The sequence below is a fragment of the Phoxinus phoxinus genome (assembly GCF_949152265.1).
Source record: "Phoxinus phoxinus genome assembly, chromosome: 4".
In the NCBI taxonomy this organism is placed as follows: Eukaryota; Metazoa; Chordata; class Actinopteri; order Cypriniformes; family Leuciscidae; genus Phoxinus; species Phoxinus phoxinus.
Window position 1 is genome coordinate 12,257,539 of NC_136879.1, and position 20,834 is coordinate 12,278,372.

The 20,834-nt window shown below is 37.6% G+C and overlaps 1 protein-coding gene across 1 annotated transcript in view; it reads left to right on the top strand.

The window, feature by feature from the left end:
- Positions 1-5,404: 5,404 nt before the first annotated feature.
- The window catches only part of porb (P450 (cytochrome) oxidoreductase b), a 36,768-nt gene continuing 21,338 nt past the window's right edge, over positions 5,405-20,834 (top strand). Inside the window, exons 1-2 of the mRNA XM_079611256.1 lie at positions 5,405-5,538; positions 14,528-14,723. Coding sequence (XP_079467382.1) covers positions 14,548-14,723 — 176 coding nt within the window. The 5' untranslated portion in view covers positions 5,405-5,538; positions 14,528-14,547. The remainder of the gene's footprint in view (positions 5,539-14,527; positions 14,724-20,834) is intronic.

Consider the following 20,834-nt stretch of genomic DNA (forward strand, 5'->3'; position numbering starts at 1 on the left):
ACTGAATACGCTGGGAGGAAGGCCAACCTTCATTTTATCAAAGTGACCAGATTTGCCTGTGAGCATGTGCAACTCCACACTTGGAGTGATTGACATTTCATCCAAGGACAACGCACACTTCCTTTCAAGGTCTGTCAATCCATCTACCTTTAATTTTAGGAAACCAAAGACCTCTGTTAACAGTCCAGGCTCACATTTAACACATCGCATCTTCTTTGCAGGGTTCTGATTCCTGTCAATTTAACACCTTCTTAACTGTGCCATTGCTCCAATGCCTTAATTAGTCTGCCCAATACCCTAATTTGGTCTGTTGAAAAAGTTAATATTTTGTCCCCAATTTTCATTGTCTTCTTAAGAGCTGCATTTCCCCTATTTTCTTGCTGCCTGGTAGTGTCACCTGTCCATGTCTCTCCTCACCAGCCATGCCTTCTCCTTCTTCACTGTCACTTTCCATTCTCTCAGAGTCCTCATCTCTTTTCTTATTTTGTTTCCACCGTTCAAGTAGCTTGCCCGTCTATCCATCAATTACCGGTTCCAGAAGTCACCGCTGAAGCCCTCCTTCAAGGCTAGACCCAGCAACTTCAGAGCTAGTACCAAGTAAAGTGTCATACATATCATCAATCAGTTTCTTTTGATTCTTCTGCCTGGGGCTTTTTTGAAAAGGTACTGCAATCAAATGACCATGTCTCCTCACCAGAGTGGTGTCAAATGAAAATACATGTGATTTGTATCTTAAATCCAGAAGACAGGCAAGCCCCACATATTTCACCTCCACTTTTGCAAACCGATGGTTGAGACTCTCCAACAACTCGTTTCATTGATTTAATCCCATGAGAAGCGGTCCTTGCATCTACAGGACTTTGACAGATGGGATGATGAACAACACTGAACTTTTGTAGTGGCTCATCTCAAGGGTCTCAATATTACAGGACATATTCCACTGCGCAGAACTTAGGCTGGCGAACCCACCATGCTCACTAGCATATATGTTCAAAGCCCATTTTTGCTCTTGCATCCTGACCAGCATGTGCTAAGTGCATTTCCATCGGGTGGGGACAGCCTGGATGATGGCTAGTACAGGTAGGCCAAGCTCCTGCTGGATCAGTGCTAGACGCTGTTTGGATGATAATGAATTATTCAAATGGGTATCCCACTTTGAACAACTCTTAAGTAAGTTAAGGACATCATTGACAACAAGATGTAAAGTGAGGCCACTGCAGATCAAGTCAGGCAGTTCAGTAATTCTCATATCTTTAAAAATGGTAGCACCACTGTCCCTAAGAACAAGAACGGCTCTGTCTTTGTCAATTTGCCATTGGTCCAGCATGCCTCACTAATGCACTTCCCCGGATGTTATCAAATCTTTGCTTTGTGTTCAGAATGACTTGTCTGTGAATCCACTAATCATCAATGAAATGGCATGTTAGTCTCATTAGGGATTCAGTCGCACCAGACCAGCAGTCATGGTAAAAGCCAAGTTATAATCTGCTTTATCAGGCTTTAGCAGCACTTCAACTATTCTGCTGTGAAAACTGGTTAACAACTCTGTGCAGTCTTACTCTTCTTGGTTCTGAAGCAGCCATGAATCTCTGAAATCCTTTTTTTCCAAATATTGTGAAAGGTTGATTTTCTGATGCAATTATCACTGTAAGCATCATGTCAAGTGTTTTTGAGCAGGCATCAGATGTCTGCCACTTTGTCTCCTTTTCAAATATTTTGGGAGGTGTAGTTTGGATGTCTTGATGCCTTTTTAACCCCACGCTTACATTCCTCTGCAACTCTTGGCACTCTTCCACCCTTGGTAATGATTGTGTGAAGTAAGTCCATACTTGGATTTTTCCTCCTTTTAGTCATCTTAAAAACAAAAAGATGTTGAAAGTTAGTAGTCTTCCATATTACACAAATAAAATGTGTGTCTAACAGCAGCAGCAACACTAATATTAACCATGGGAAAAATAAATGTACACATTTAATGTTTTCAAATGTAGAATAAATAAATATAGCAGGGGAGTCTTTCAACTTTGCATAAACGTAATAATTTACTAAAATACAGTTTTAAAAGGGAAGACAACTACATCGTAATAAGAAGGCCCTTATTGTTAGGAAAGTAACAAAACAGTGAATACATCATTGTAAGGCCACTGATTCAGGGCCGTTTTATTTCATTTATGTAAAGCTACGTTTTTGGGACATGACATATTAGTGTGTCTCGATTTCTTAGCGCCAAGTTTAAACTACATATCAAGCATTTATGTAACACATTTCATCTGTGCAGATAATGACTGTTATGTTAAATAAAGTTTATTTATTAAAGCAAAGCAAGTTACTTTACCTATGCACACTGTTGTTGACTCATCTCCCTTAGGACACACAGTGCTGTAATGGCGGTCTTATGCGCAACTCTCAATAGGTACTGTTTCCATTACAGATCTGCGCAAAAGTTGTGCGTTTTTTTCTAAATGTTTACAAAAAACTATTGCGAAATGCGCCGTTTCCATGAACCGATGTCATTCCAAAAATCATGGCAACGCACATTGGTAGGTTTGTGTATATCCCAGCCACCGAACTAGCCAAGGCGGCACGAAATTTGACGCCTCCCTAATTCTCTATGCAGGAAAAACCCTGCGACAAAGAAGTTCGCTAAAATATTGGTGGGGACAATTTTTTCATCTTAAAATATTGATTGGGACTAGTAGGCTACCTAGTGTCCTCCCCTAAACCTACGCCCATGCTAGCCATTATTATTAATCGAAGGAGATGTAGGTGTGTTATCCAAGCATTAATGGCAAGGAAAGACCCTTATACTTGTGAGTGTTTCTGAGTGTTTCTCCCTCATATCTGCTTCGAGGTCTGGATTGTGGCATTTCTTTGAGGCTTAGAATCCAGTATTCCTGTAATTCTTTTCTCTTTTATGAATTTAATAAAGAACTCTGTCTCGTATCCTGTCCAAACACACCGCGTCATCTACGTCAGGTGACCTGTAAATGCGCAAAAACTGTTTTCAATTGCAGTTTTGCAAAATATTTATTTTTCGAATTGCCTGAAAAAACACCTCATGCGAACGTAAAAACTTTTTTGCGATAAATGGGCGTTTTTGCGAAATTTACATGTTTCCATTTGGCATATTTTCAATTCGCGCAATTTGAAGGGTAATGGAAACGTGGCTAATAAGGCCACAACATTCCGCCATTTACTGGTGTATCCGATATTACAAAACTGATATCCGATTATAGAAAAATACTTCGGTAGATCTGTAGAAGAGATGATGGAGGAGCAGACAGAACTGGAATAGGAAGAACGAACCAGAGACAATAACTGTGAAGTGTTGGAACGATTACAGACTGGATTTATTTATATTTATTAAGTTGCAAATATTTTGTGCATGTCTGAAAATTAACTGAATAAATCAATTTTAAAAAACAAAACAAAAAAAATCTCTGCAATAGAGTTACATGCCTTTTAAATAAAGCAACATGCAGCATATTCTCATTGTTTCTTCTAGACTGAAGAACATACTCTACTCTTCAGTATAATGGTGACCCACAAAACTCAGACAACAGAAACACTTTAAATCCCAACAGAACATTAAACACCAAAGGTGATGATACACTGGGGAACTTTTGAGCAATGTTGCCGTCAATGCTGGGCAACCAGGTGAGACACGGGGCCCACGACCCATCTAAATCATCCAGATAGAAATGTGTTGCCCATTCTCAATGGGAAAGTGCCCAAGCAACAATCGCTCGGTAACATTGCTCAAACAGTTGCCCTGTGTATCATCACCTAACAGATCTCTCAAGATCTCAGCAGAGGAGGATTAAACAACAAAACAGCTTTACCAGCTTCACTTATTACTGACCAGAGTGACTTGATTTCTGTCATACATCTACAGACGTTCTTATTGAGAATTAACAGAGGTTTATATGTTGATGATTTATTGAAAATAATAAAGTTTGTGGTTACGGCTATGGTGATCAATGTTTGATTTAGTGTTCACTCTATCTCTGCTGAGATCTGTAAGTGTTTCATGTTCTGTTGGGATTTAAATGGTTTCTAAATGGTTTGGATATGCTGCATATTGCTTAATGTCTATTAACTTTAATTCAGTTAAGTTTCAGTTTAATAAATAGAAATAAATGCACAGTCTATCATTGTCCCAACACACTGTCTTGTCTTTAACAACTAACAACTTTGAGTAAAACATCCTTGAGAAATTTAAGGCAATCGGTTTCCACGTTTGTCACCTTTTTGTAAGTGCACTCAACTAATTTTAGTGTAAATATATTGTAAATACATCTGTCAATGTATGAAAAGCGGCAATTCTTTATGTATTATTCAATATAGCCTATTGTAATATATTTCATTAACACAATATATATTATTTAATATATTTTTCAGTATATTTACACCATATAATATGTTGATCATAAATATATGGACATATATTTTCGTTCTGTAGGTTATAAGTCGTTAAAAATATGTCAACAAAGACCACATTTGAACTAGTTTTAACATTGCACAGAGGTCAAATATCAGACATTCAGAAGACATCATAAAAAGATGTAATAAAAAATTTCATTCAAGCTCTTCAGGAGATGTCTTTTCAACGTATGACAAAGACGCCAAAAAGACGTATTTTGAATGTAACTTTGGTCAGTGGGTATGTAAAAATATTTAAATTTGCATTGCAAATATTATAGGCTTATGGGTTTGGATTGACATAACGTGGTGAATAAAGTAGGCCTATCAATAAGGGTAAAGAATAAAGAAAAATCTAGATAAAGGGTTTCGATTGACCAGATGATCGGAAGTTCATTAGACTGACTAATCAAAACTTAAGTGTTCATTTAATAAAAAAGTGAATAATTTACATTAAAAGTTGGCGTTTTTGGAAGACATCTGGGCTACTTGAGTCCATTCCAGATTTCACTTTTGCAAAATTAATTTACTAATTTCATGACCAAACATAATCTGATCATACGTGTCTATGTGAAAGATTAAACTTCGATTTAATACTCACCTTATTGAAAGGCAATTCAGGTAGGTTTAATTATTAGAAAACATGGCAAACTTTTTGTTTCACGTCGTTATATTTTCGTAACCCTCACGACGGAGGAAAACTGCGGATTCAGGGACGTGAAAACATGTTGTACCATCCTAATGATTGCATAACCATCACCCTTAACCCGTTGCACTTTGAAATGGATTATTTCACGTAGCGTATGCAACATTACAAAACATTTTTTAGACGCGTCCACTGTTTCATCGGGTGGATATATATATTTTTGTAAAACTTACACTGCTTTATACTACGCAAAATATGGACACACTACTACATATTTGAAACTACGAAAATCAATCACTACAGATATAAATATGATTTTATTTAAACACGCAAAATAATATACATACATGTACAGATATTTCGGGTCTCCCCCTTCTCGGAGGAATGGAGCGGTCGAGTGTGGATGACGGAGGAGTGACATCACACCAGTGTTCCGCATCGCCTGAGTCTCTTGTCAGCACTGAAGGGAGCAGGTAAGAAGTTTTCTCAAACTTGTGTGTTTTAAAACTATCTCTTAAAGTTGGTATCAACACGGAAGTCAACTTTCTGCATTTAGACGCCGCTAAAGATGAGCAGCCGATTAGTATTGTGTGTCTTTAGTTCTCAGTGTGTTATTCTTCAGTTTATAGAAACAGTAAACAATCAAAATGACCTCAAACTAACTTACACATCTAATGAGTTTTGATTCAGAGTTTATTCTACAATTTAGATGTCCATGTTTGCTCAACATTTTAGTATGCTCGTTGATTTCCACATATTTTTTACGTTTAGGATTATATAAATAAAATATACTCTGTGATTTGGTAATTTAATAGTTTTCTGCATTGTTGAGGAAGTAGTTAATAATAGTCACAGGCATTAAACGTGTTATTAATTTGGCCTCAGGATTCACATAATGTTGATGATATATTGTGAACTTCTTGCCTTAAATGTAAAAAAAAAAAAAAAAGAAGTGAAATGTGAATATTTAGTGCAATTTCACATAGTCCATGAATTAACTTACTAAAATACTATACTTAAATACAATAGTAAGTATGTAAAATAAATGTAATCAAATCATCTGAGTTGGAACATTATTAATATTGCAAAGATATCATGTTTCTTCTAGAGATGATTTGCAGTTGACTCCAATCATTTCCATCACTAGTAGTGGTTTGGTCTGGAGTTTGAAGCATGAAATGCTTCATCATGTTTATCATGTTCCTGATTCTGACAAAGCAGTTTTTTTTTTTCGAACACATGGTTTGACAGATTTGTCAAAGCAAGGTTCACAAAAAAAAAATCTTCTTCTTTATTTTCATGATGGGAGCATGAATTATGGCCAGTCATTATGAAGCTGCTGTATTTTGTAAGAAAATTAAGTGCTAAATACGGACGGGCAACAACTACCACATCTGAGTTTATGTACTTGATAAATCTGACAACCTTTATAGTCCTCCTCGTATATCAACAGCTTGAGTTTTTAAAATTATGAAATTTAGGTTGTAGAACAAAGTCTATGAAAGCCCATTTCCACCATATAAGAAAAGAAAAATCATAATCTGTTAGGTCATAATTATGAGAAGAAAAATCTAGCCTAAATTATGGCTAAAACTTTGTCATAATTTTGATTTTTTTAATCTCATAATTATGACTTATGTCAGAATTCTGACTTTTCATCTCATAATTTTGATTCACCAGAGCATGATTTTTTTTCTTATGTGGTGGAAATGGGCTTTCATAAGCACTGTTAACACAGCTATTTTAAAATGGACATCATGACTGAACAGCTGTATGTCCAGTGATCTTCACAGTCCCAGTATTAATGACTTACAGCACCTTTCCCTCAGGTGACGGTGATCGAAACTATAGTCTCTTCTTAATATGTCCGCACTGATAGATAGGTTGGTACAGGAGCCCGGTTGCTATGGTGGTGATGTGGACTTTGTAGGCTGAACATGGCAATGTTTATAAGCAAAGCTGTGAGATAAAAGTAGTGTTGTTTGCCATCAGGTGATAAAGAAGGTTGGATATTAATTTTATTGATGGTATGGCTTTAGATTTAACATTTAAGTCTGATATTCAAGTGTTTGTTTTTGGATGAATAGCTAAAGGAATGAGTAATGCTTGAAACCAGAGAGGATTAGTTTGATAATACTAGGCTTGCCATGATAAAAGGTAACCAGACCAGTTATACCGATTATGAGGGGCAATACCACCAGTATGAAAATCTGTACTGGTTTAAAAGGGGGAGAAGTATGAATGAAACTTACTTTGATAACAACAGTTATTATATCATTATAGGGACAGCAAACTATAAGCTTTCACTCTATGCTGGTTAAACTTTGCCGTTCATCTGTGAATCACATGCGTCCTGAACCTGGGGTCAGCTGATCACGTATCAACTATGACCCCTATACTTGACATCGCACTACAAGCACTAGGCTATGTGACTATTGTGGATGCTAATACGATACATCGTGCAACCGTATTAAACAAGAAGTGCATTTAATAAAGATTGTGCTGTGGAAATGAACAAATATGAGACCGCAGTTAAAGGAGTAGTTCACTTTCAAATAAAAATGGCATGATAATTTACTCACCCCCATGTCATCCAAGATGTCCATGTCTGTCTTTCTTCAGTAGAAAAGAAATGAAGGTTTTTGAGGAAAACATTGCAGGGTTTTTCTCCATATAATGGACTTCAATGGCAACCAGCGGTTTGAAGGTCCGAATGTGAGTTTCAGTGCAGCTTCAAAGTCTCTACACGATCCCACCTGAGGAATAAGGGTCTTATCTAGACAAACCATCGGTCATTTTCTAAAACATAATAATATGCTTTTTACCCGTCACATGCCCGTCTTGTGCCATCTCTTGAGATGCGCCACGCATTACGTCATCACGTTGGAAAGGTCACGCGTGATGTCGTTAAACATCCAGGATATGCGCACGTAAGGACCATTTTAAACAATAAACTGACACAAATACACATAAATCATCAAGCGTAGCGTCAGTTCTGGCAGGTCACGTTAGTCAAGCTCGCGTGACTCTCAGCTGATCCACATCTACCTATAGGAATACGACACTATCTTGAAAGCTCTTCAGTATTATCAGCAGCTGTCGCGTTTCTCAGGAGTAATTACCCTCCTCCATCCCCAGCTCCTCCTGTCGCCCAGTCAGGATTTGGCATTTTGATTCCCCTTGAATCAGAATAAATTCTCGAATTATGTTGTACTTTTAAATCTTGAATTAAATATATGTGCATACATTCATGTTGGTTCTGTTGTGTTTACCCCAAGGGGGGTTATTGCTGCTCTTATCTATGCTCGGCTGCATGAAGCGCAGGGAGTTCTCGCCCAAAACAGACCCATACCGCCAATCCAAACTGTATGCTAACTGTCAATCATATGGCGATATGTCATTCAACATACAATAACTTTGAACGGTCCTCCTACTCCACACTTGTAAACACTGGGTCGGTACTTCCGAATATGCCACGCGTGACTTTTCCAACGTGATGACGTAATGACTGCCACATTTCAGAGATAGTACAAGACGGGCATGTGGTTAAAACGTATATAGGCTAATTATTATTTGTTTTTTTTTTAGAAAAAAACGCAAAAACCTTAAAGGGCACCTATTATGGAATTTTGAAATGTACCTTTTCATGTAGTGTGTAACATAGATCTAAGTGAACAAAAACATCCTGCAAAGTTTGAAATATGAAACTGCACCGTATATAAAGTTATTGTCTTTCAAAAGTGAGAGTCGACTCTGAGTCATTTTTATGAATCGTTAGAAGACCGAAGCTTTTTCTCTGACTAGATGACGTCAACTTGTCAAGTTATTTGAATACGATACGCCCACTTATTGCGCTCCAAGGCCAGCAGGGAAAATATCATGGCGACGAGACGCTGTGTTCTTAAAGTGCGGCTCAAAAGCCAACTTTTTTCATCTGCCCAAGGAGGAGCATTTGAAGACTAAGTGGCTACAATTCATATATACAACTATACCACAGAAGTATAGTCCGAGCCGTGTGCTTTGTTCGCGCCATTTTGAAGACGATTGCTTTACCAACTTAAATGCAATCAAACTTGGATTCGCGACGGCTGATATTGAAGGAAGGTTCAGTTCCAAGTGTATTTGCATCAGCTTCCTCCTCCGTATCACAACCTGTAAGTGTTATTAATAATTGTTGCTTTTATGTTTTATGTAGCATGCTTAATAATTATTTTGTTTGTTGTGTAAGCACCGTTTAGCTTCTAGGTCTTCAATGACAATTGTATTGAGATATGTGAAGTGTTTGTCGTTGGTTTCGGAGTTGTCTTAAATAATAGAGTAATACCTCGTAGTAACATAACTGCATTTTTTTTTTTTTTTTGTAAAAACGTTATGTTTATGCATCGGGCTAACGCAAACAAAGACTGATTGTGCTTTTACAATATGAACTCTGGGCTATGCTCGCTAACATAACATTAAATTCCTCATCTTATTTTTAGTTTTTTACTACAAACTACAAAGCAGTGGACTATAATCATTATTATAACACGATTTAATTGATAAAAGCATCATTGTACTCCGTGTTAAACAATAAGTATTATCTCTGTAAACACTGCTGGGTCATCTGACCAATCAACGCAGATTAGCGTCGCGCAAGGAGGGGTTTGGAAAACGAGTCGTTGAACGAATCATTTGGGAGTCGGTGAGCAAATCAGGTAAAAATAAATGCATATTATACGACAACAAAAGTGTTTTTTGACATTGCATGCACGTAAAACTGTTGTTGGGGACTCCCTAAACAACATTAGGAACATTTTAAATGTCATAATAGGTGCCCTTTAATTTCTTTTCGACTGAAGAAAGAAAGAAATGGACATCTTGTATGACATGGTAAATTATCATGAAATTTTTATTTGAAAGTGAACTAATCCTTTAATTCAAAAAGGAGGAGGGGATACAATTTAGACATTTTTCAAAAAAGGTAATAGTAATTTATCTCACCTAAATGTTTGTACAGTGGGGCTAACACAGCACAAGCCTCAGTTCACCTCATTTCACAAAAAAGACATAAAGATAAAGATAAAACAAATAAACTGTTTACAAGCAGTAGCATAAATAAATAAAATAGAATAAAGACACAAATAAAAGTCAAGTATGCCCCCCCCCCCCCTATCGTTAGTAGGTCTAACGGTAGTATTGAGGTAAGAAATAGCCTACTAAAGAAATTTAATAAGGAATCAAATGTAAAATTCGAGATAAAGTTCTATTTTTATAAATGTTGCGTTTAATGATATGCTTTTATTTCATTAAAATGAATTAACCGCAAGAAAAGTAAGGTTTAATACTACATTGGTTATCATGTTACTGTATTTGTTGAACTCATTGTTGTGATAACGCTGTGCAGTTTTACGTGTTCTTAACAATTATTGTAAAAGTGCATTCGAACACCCACATCATTTGCCAAAAGTCTGATTAATCTTTATGTATAACACATGCTATATTTATTTACATGGCAATAAACACCAGACGTGATAAACAATGTCAATAAACTAAACACAAGCCTAAAGCAAATAATACTTTCCTTACATAAACATAACTATTACCGAATGCTACATTTGGAATATATAACATTGACCCGTACGATTATGGGACTTGTCTTTGTCGACAGAACCGGCTGCAATCGGTAAAAAATAATTGTGTTCATAACGACTGCACGAAACAAGCTAACGTTTGTTGCTTGACAGACACTACAACTACAACTGCCGCATATGTCCAGGACTCCGCACATTACGAGCGGAAACCGAGGGTAAGCGGATATAACGCCACTGACTGGCAACTCCAGCTCATATATAACACTGGGCCTTGTGATTTTGGGATATTTTAATGCACAAATATTACATATTGTACCTTTAAGAGCTGCATGGATCCAATATACTGTTACACAACCTTCTCAACTGTATACGTTCACTTAGACAAGCATGACTGTGTTTACGTGCAGTCACGGCGGTAATTGTGTACATTTGTGTGTATTTCACCATTTAAAAACAATTTGGTACACTGATAGCCCGGACAAGTTGAATCTACTTAGAAAATGTGAGCAAACTGGTTGCCCTAAAATAGTTAAGTAATCTTAACTTAAAAAATTCAAGTTAATTTAACTTAAAATGTATTGTAATATCAATTACTTTGCAGTTATTACACATAGTATATTTAAGTTCAATGTACTAAGTAAGTTAAATTTTTGTCAATTGATTTATTTTTAATTTGTTAAACTAGAAAATTAATAAAAAAAGCAAATAAACGTACACTGTAAAAATGAATACGCTATATCTAATCAACAGGCAACAGATTACAAGCAATATTATTAATTACATTTAACAAATTAGAATTGAGTAATAATTGATCAAATTAATTCCTTAAGTTAACCATTTAAAATGAGTAAAATTTACAAAAACATTTTTTTAACAAAAATATCTGAATTAAGAATTCTTTATTTTTTATTGCCAACATTGAAGACACCTGATGTTAACAAGCAGAATCCCTGAAGGAGAAAACCATAATTTAGTCACCATTGTGGAGATGAGTGTGTGTTTTAGTTGGGCTCTTGACCCTTAAATTATCAACTTTAAGATTTGTTTGACTGCTGTACATAAGTTATAACAGCCAGATGAACAAAGAGAAAAGGTGTTCTTTTCCATTTGATGGCCAACACCATCAAATCACCTTTTCTCTTTGTTCATCTGGCTGTTATAAATCATGCACAGCAGCCAAACAAATCTTAAAGTTGATAATTTAAGGGTCAAGAGCCCAACTAAAACACACACTCATCTCCACAATGGTGACTTTAATTATGGTTTTCTCCTTCAGTGATTCTGCTTGTTAACATCAGGTGTCTTCAATGTTGGCAAAAAAATAAAGAATTCTTAATTCAGATATTTTTGTTAAATTTTTTTCTTTTTTGGTTACAAATTTTAAATGGTTAACTTTTTAAGGAATTGATTTGATTATGTATTACTCAATTCTAAATGGTTAAATTCAATTAATAATATTGCTTGTAATCTGTTGCCTGTTGATTAGATATAGCGTATTAATTTTTACAGTGTACGTTTATTTGCTTTTTTTATTAATTTTCTAGTTTAACAAATTAAAAATATATCATTTGACAAAAATGTAACTTACTTATTAGTACATTGAACTTAAATATACTATGTGTAATAACTGCAAAGTAATTGATATTACAATACATTTTAAGTTAAATTAACTTGAATTTCTTAAGTAAAGATTACTTAACTATTTTAGGGCAACCAGTTTGCTCACATTTTTTAAGTAGATTCAACTTGTCCGGGCTATACTCGCGAGCTGTTTGTGAGGCGGCCTTATGTGTGCGCACTTAAACGTGACACTTCCTGTGTTAACTGTGCACATTGTTACCGCTCTGACCAAAGTGTGCATGTGCTCGTTACTCTTCTCCAAACCGCTAAACTCTGTCAGCTCAACTCGCTGCGCTGTCTATGCTCTGCGTCTTCATCCAGAAGGCATGAGGAACGTGAAACTGCATTAGTGCTGTAGGGCTGGATAGATAGACTCAGAAGTAGATCTAGTACACACTGTGCTTGTAATGCTGGGAGTACGAGCTGAATGTTCAGTGTACAGTACAGCAACTTCTTAATTAAATTTCATGTATCTCATGCGTATTTGATAGCGCTGATCAGCAGTTAGCGTGATGTCCAAACTCTTAAGGGTTAGTTCACCCAAACATCAAGCATAGCGTCAGTTCTGGCCGGTCACGTTAGTCAAGCTCGCGTTAGCTGACTCTCAGCTGATCCACATCTACCTGTAGGAATACGACGTCTATCACCGTATACGTATATATAAGCTCCTTATCAGCAGCTGTCGCGTTTCTCAGGAGTAATTACCCTCCTCCATCCCCAGCTCCTCCTGTCGCCCAGTCAGGATTTGGCATTTTGATTCCCCTTGAATCAGAATAAATTATCAAATTATGTTGTACTTTAAAATCTTGAATTAAATATATTTGCATACATTCATGTTGGTTCTGTTGTGTTTACCCCAAGGGGGGTTATTGCTGCTCTTATCTATGCTCGGCTGCACGAAGCGCAGGGAGTTCACTTCTCGCCCAGAACAGACCCATACCGCCAATCCAAACTGTATGCTAACTGTCAATCATATTTGACAATAGTGGTCCTGACAGAAATTAAGATTCTGTCAGTAATTGCTCGCCCTCATGTTGTTCGCCTCCAAGACTTTCGTTCATCTTTCAGAACACAAATTAAGATATGTTTGATTAAATCTGAGAGCCGTCTCACTCCTCCATAGGCTTCCACTGTAATTGAAACTTGTTAAAATAGTCCAAGTGACAACAGTGGCTCAACCATAAGTTTATCAAGCGACAAGAATACTTTTTGTGTGCAAAAGTAACGACTTTATTCAACTCTTCATTTTCTCACAGTGTGTGCCTCTGAGTGAGTTCACGAACGGAGGCTCACTATTGGCCAGCATCACACACATGACCAGCGTCGGCCAATAGTTGATACACAATCAAGAGTTGAATAAAGTCGTTACTTTTGTGTGTTTTTGCGCACAATAAAGTATTCTCGTCGCTTGATAAACTTATGGTTGAGCCGCTGTAGTCACTTGGACTATTTTAATGATGTCTTTAATAACTTTCTGGACCGGCAAGTTTAAATTACAATGGAAGCCTATGGAGGAGTGAGACCGCTCTTGATTTAATAAAAAAATATTGTGTTCTGAAGATGAACGAAAGTCTTACGGGGTTGAAGTAATTACTGAAAGAATTTAAATTTTTGGGTGAATAACCCTTTGACACTTCCTGCAGTCGGGCGATGCGCAGTGTTAGCTACGCTTGTCCCACTTGTACAGTGCCGGTGCTATGCAACCCTAAACTTGCAGTTTGTTCACATATCTTTGTTTTCCTTCTTTTGAGAGGTGATATGATATTTGTGGCTTGAAACAGATTGTGTTCAGATATACTATTTTGCACATCTTGTGACTGAACCCTCCCTCTTGTTAAGGCCATCAGAGGTCATCGTTCACTCCACACAGGCACTACTCTGACACCTCACTTTTCGGATAAACTAATGCTTTAAGTGTGAAAATTCACACAATTGTTATTTTTTTACTCATTGATTCGTTTTTTAAACGTGTACCACCAAACCGTATTGTGGCAAGGTTTCATTTTATTTCATTTTTAAACTTTTAATAGTTTTGACTTTTAGACCGTGGATCTCATACTGTGGCAAGACTAGTGCATACCTTGGCTTTTATTTATTTATATTTTGTTTGGCTTAGATAAAACTGCCCGTGCAAGGTTACTAAATGTGTGATTAGGCTACACCGTACATGGATGAGACTTACCGATGTTAATGCGTCTGCCAAAATGTCCTTTTCAGATGATCCCACATTTCCATGACTGTAAGTCTGTATGTTGTGTGTTTTGTCTTGAAGCGGCTGTGCTCCTCGTATCAATGGCAGACACACAGCGCGATCCCTCCACTCAGCCGGAGCTGGTGGATGAGGACGAGCCCTTCTTCAGTAGCCTGGACCTCTTCCTCTTCTCCCTCATCGCGGGCCTGCTCGTCTACTGGCTGATATTCCGCAGGAAACCTGAACCCATCCCAGAGTTTAAAAAACTGGAGACTGCGTGAGTACCTGACATGTTCATCAAAATAAGGCTGCGTTTACACTTGGCATTAGCATGCGCCCTGCATCCGGATGTTGTCCACATACACACTGAAAAGACGAGTGTAAACGCGCTTCCGATGGGAATGTGATCCGATCAGCGTGTCCTGGTCCAGAGGGAGTCGAGGGCGCTTTGTGTTCGGATCTCAGTGTAATGTAAACGCCATCCAGCCACCGTGTCTGCATTCACAGGTGCACAGGTGTCATTATTCCCCCTCCTCTCTCTCGATACTGAGAGCTGTGTGGTTTTGCGATAGGACAGTCGAGTGCGAAGTACATGTAGGCTACACCGTACAAATACTGAAACGTTTGCCTTCGCAGTTCGCCCCGAAAGTTTGCTGAACCATTCATTTTCTGTAAAGATGTTTCCCAGCACAGCTGGCAGCGTTCTCGGACCCACACGTTTCTCTGTACCGTTTCCATTACGGCATCTATCCACATTATTAGCGCTTGCAGCCTCTTCATCCTCATTCTGTGAGATTTGTAAAATGCCCCCTGCCTGAAAACTGTTTTTAAAAGAAAACCAGCCACTTCAGGTCGACTTTGCACCGGAGCCATCCTTTTTTTTTTCTTTTTTTTGTGGGAATGCGAGATCCGATCTGCTATCCAGATGCAGAAGCCACTTGATGTGGACGGGTGTAAACACACCGTGTCCTGATTGGCTCATGATCCGATTTGCTTGATCAGATCACGGTGATCACATGTTAATGCCAAGTGTAAAGTCATGTATGGTTTCTCCTCCTGCTGTCTAGATGAGGAGTAGACAACATCAGAATGGAAAATTGGACAAATATTCATTTGTTAAAAAACTTGGATATCTTTTTTTTTTTAACGGTTCATTGTGTTCATATATTTCACCACAAAATTTTAATAATTGTTTATCGTATAAAGGTAATGAAGCTTATTTTTAAGATAATTTTGTATATTTTTGTTATTGTAATGCTATCATAATGATAATTATTTAAATTGTAAAGTGCAACTGTGGACACATCATGGTAGTCAAGTCATCTTCATTTATATAGCGCTTTTAACAATGTACAGTAGATTGTTTCAAAGCAGCTTTACAGAGATAAACGTATAATTTAAGGTAACAGATTGTTTTGGCTTTATTTTTGGCTGGTTCTTGAATAATGTTACTTTCCAGCTAAAGTTAGTTTTGATTGATTCACTTCCGTCAAAAGGATAATTTGTTATTAAATTAGAGACCGCTAAGACGACACCGTTCTCTCTACACAGACTTTAAACGTGAACCTGTGAGAAACACTGGCGCTCACGTGCGCATTAAGAATTAATTCTATAGTTATGTGCGTTTGAATATCTGTGCGCATGTTTGTAATTCTGTAATTTCTGTCAGTCTCACAACAATGAGAGTTTTTTTGCCGGCCACCATAAAATGTGAATAGCCCTTATTTTCTTGATTCAAAGGTTTATTTTCTTGAGATTGTTTTTCTCAGCATTTTAGGTTTAACTCGGACAAAAGGAGTATTTTGAGAAATGAAATGGACCCGTTTCATTGTAGTCTTCCTGCTAAACCACTGTCCTCTTTGAAACCTGTTGTGTTTTTAGGCCGTACTTCATTCTGCTGACGCAGGAGTTGCAGGGAATGTTTATAGCTTGATAGCCTTGGCTAATGTCATTGGCAAAGGTCTTCCTCAATGCCAGACATCATAGTCAATCCACAGCTTTTCAAGAGAGATAACAAACTGTAGAACTTCCTCAGGGTTGAAGGACATGTTTTGTGCTTCATTTATCTCTCTCCCATTCATCACCTGGCTTAAGAGACAGACAGGAATAGAGTTGGGAAAGAAAAATGTTACTTGAATTAAAAAAACAAAGCAATGAATTCCATAAATAGTTCAGTAAATAATAGCCAAATAATTAATCAATCATAGAATAATTCAGCCAATCAAACAGAGTAGTAGCAAACCTTGACCATTTTTAATTCAACCATTTGTATTTCTGCAAAGCATTCCCACTTGTTACCAATGGATAAAAGGCTATATACAAAAAACAAACACATTTTTTTTTTTAGTTTAAATAAAATATATTCAGTTCTCACTGGAGGAAAAATTATGAAAACATTACTGATGCAAACATTTAATCTGATATTGTGTTTCTTAAATACTTTAATAAACATTCCATGCAATTTTGATACTTTTCATCCTTTTTCATCTAAGATTTGTTTCCAATAAGTCCCAAATAGCAGATTGTGGTTTTGTGGTCCTCACTTGTGCGGCTACACAAAGTCTACGAGACCCTGTCGATGTTGAATGGGATTGTTTGTCATGCGTCTTGTTGTGACCAGTTGAGTTTCTGCAGAAGTTAAACGGTTTGCAGGATAAATGCATATGACACTATCAATATGAAAACAAAACTATAGTGATAGCGTGATAAGCCAATCACAGTGTGTTGAAGGTATTACCTCTCCTCCTGTGAACCCTTGCCTAGTCTATAGCTGCGTTTACATGCACCCTCATAATGCGATTTATAATGGGATTTTGGCAAAATTGCGATTAAGCTCATAATCGTAGTAACCATATTCGCATTAAACTGTGGCGTACGCCGATTGTAATCGCAATAAGGCATGTAAACGCCTTAATCGTATTGTTACCTCTCCGACCAAAGTGTGCATGTGCTCGTTTCTTAAGCCCTATTCGCACGGGATTAGTATTTCCTGGTGACCTCTAGGCATTTGTAATAATTGCGGAGGTTGTCTGTGATCTTAATCCCGCAGCGAATCGGTCATGTCTGTAATTTGTAAAGTAAAAATTCCCCCGCAAATGACCTACCATATTTCGCTGAACACCAAGGTCCCGTGATAATATGAGTCCCGTACGAATCGTTATCTCTGTGACTATACTATTAGCAGAAAGAGAAAGCTGCAAACCATCAGAAGAGCCAAAACAAAAAGTGTGATTAGATGGAGATGAATGACAGCATGCGGTAAGGAACATTATTCGGTTTATGATATATCATACAGCTAGACCTATAACGACAAGACATTTCCAAGTTCCAACCAATAGCCTATTGGCATCATATCCGGGAGATAAGTCAGTAAATTCGAGGGAAATCACAGGCTTCGCTTATCCCGTTGTCTTGTGAGGCGCCTGACAGCGTTTAGGGAAGTCCAGCTACTATGTTAGCTTTTGACCAACAATAGCGGGAAAAAAGCCTAATCTTCATCGCCAATTTGTGGTGTCTGTCAGGAGTAGGCCTAAGTCAAGTCAAGCACCTTTAGTAAGTAGCAATAAAGCACATGAGACAGGAGTAGCAATGTTTACTCATCACGTCTGTTCTCAGACACATTACGTCAAAACACAACACTTCAAAATAGTTGTCACAATATAATTTACGCATGAACACAACAAATTGTGCATCCATTCACAACAAATTCAAATTCACAACAATCCTGTGCATGTGTCTTCTAGCAGTAAGGCATGTGTTGATTACGTGAGTTAGTTGTGTTCGGAGTGAAAGTCTGGTGTGATAGTGTGTGATCCTCAGTCGTTTAGTGTATGATGCCCAGATTTCCTGTAACCATTCCCAAAGTTTGCAAGTGTATGATGCCTTGTGTTATAAAAATCTGTTCAGGTTTGAAAAGTTGTGTGGTGCATTAACTCTTTCCCCGCCATTGACGAGTTTTTACGACTTTCCATGTTTTCAAGTCAAGTCAAGTCATCTTCATTTATATAGCGCTATTAACAATGTAGATTGTTTCAAAGCAGCTTTACAGAGATAAACGGATAATTTAAGGTAACAGAGTAACCATGTTTTCACTGTTATACGGTAGGGGGCGCTATTATGCATCTCCTGTACAGTACAGTATCTCCAGATCAAAACACAGTAAGAAGCAGAAACAAGCGATAGCATATGTAAAATAATGCGTTCATCAACATTAAACAGCATATAAATCAAAACTTTCAAATGAAATGTGACCCAGGACGAGCTCTAGGACTGAAGCTTTGGGGTGTTGATGGACTCGATCTACTCCATCTGAGTTTTGATCATCGTACCGAATCTGATCCTGGTGTAGTCTTTGACAAAAACATTGACTTTACATTGACTTAACATTGAAATCACTCGCGCCATATGCTCTATTCGCGTTTGGTGTGAACGCAGCATGAGCTAGTTCATGTTGCTAAAAGTTGTGTGTGTGTATGTGTGTGACAGAGAGAGATCATGGGGCCTGATTTACTAAACAGGGCAAATTAGCGTGAGACCATAATCTTATAAAAGCGCAGATGAGAGTGGAAACTGCTGAGGCTGATCTACTCACAATGAGCATTTAAGAACAGACTCAGGATCTCATTTCCATAATGACCACCGCAGTCTACCAAGAGCAGCGCAACATAATGTAGGGTCACACAAATCAGGTGTGGGTAATCTACTAACAACACAAGCGTAGCCCATTGAAAAATAATGTGGCTTGGCAAATCATAAGTTCGTGTAACATCTTCATCTGCCAGTCCATATAAACGAACACTTCTGTCCCCTCGATCACATGTTCCCTGCTCTTCCTCTTGTTACAGCAGCACTATCTCAGCAGCGAGTGCTAAACGGGTTAAGACATGTTCTCTTGGGCTTTACATAATGGCGAAATACCAGTTGACGATAGCAAACCTTTAGTAAATCACCTTGCGAGATTAATTTCAATACTCTCCCATCATTGTTCGCGTCTGAAAGGGAAACTCTTACAAATGCATATATAAGATCAGCCGCAAGAACAATTGTCCACGCCTTTGAGTGCTAATTTTACACTGTGTGTCTTTAGTAAATCCTGACAGCAGTTTTTAACAGAGGGTTTGCGCCGGTGCAAGCGGCTAGTAAATCTGGCCCAAGTGTGATCAAAAGTGATGTTTTCACCAGTAGCTGCGCTTAAATGGACCCTAATAAGCTGGTAGCGCAGTCGGAATATTAGTCACATGCAACCATGTCAATCAATCATAATGAATCGGCCAAATCCCATTAAACTTTCATTCGGATTGAAAGTGGTGGTTTAAACCTTCTGTAATCTGATCGAGAGAACAACACTTGATCGGACTGAAAACTGAAACTGGAAAGTACTGCGCATGTGAATGGTGTAGACATGGCGTAATGTATGTCGCTGTCGCTGAAGTGTCATAAATGACTGTCTTGTCATTCTCAAAGTGCAGGACAATGTCCCATCAGTCCTCCTCACTTCATGCTCTCATCCACAGACACTTTATTTTGGGCGCAGGAAGGGGCATTTTTACTACTTTATTCATTTTAGCAGCACGGCACAACAGTTAATGTGCTTGTCTCCTAATTAGGACCCGAAATCAAAGAAAATAAGCATCATATCATAGGAGAATAGTGTGCAAACAGCGGGAAGCTGTGTATGTGCGCAGTGTGCGCATGGAAACACATCTACTCCGGTTTACAGCTTGTGACATAAGCGCACATTAGCCCGATCACTGTATTTAGCGCTCACGTAAACACTACGTTTGGATTCATCAGTCGGACTGAATTAGTTCCGATTGAAACAAAAGTTGTTCATGTGAGCGTCAGTAGAGTCACTACAAATACTGACAAAGTTGAATTGTAAAAAATTATATTTCAATGTTCATGAATGTATAATTTCATTCTTTAAAGTGCCTTATTTTTATTTCAATTAAATTGATAGTCATTTATAATGAGCAATAAATAACATCAGTTGGATAAATTATATGATTTTGCTAATTCTACTAATCAGTCAAGTTACAGTATATTGTCAACAATTAAACAATCTTTTATGCAATACAATATACACTCTCGAAGTCAGCCAGCAAAACTAGAAACTGGGTTGTCTGATTTAAAAATTGTAGAATCAGTCAAACTACTGTATTTGAACTAGTAAACATGACACTAAATAGGGTGATTAATTAAGTTACTAGAGTAATGGCCAGTTCACATTTTTTAAAAAAATTGCGTTCCTCTACTACACCATAAAAAATAATGTGTAAAGGTGCTGGACACATTTGATGCGCAGAAGTGCCATGTTTCTAAACCACGGTGTCAAGCTAAAATAAGTCTAGCATTTAGAAACGTGTCAGAACATGGGAACAACTGATGT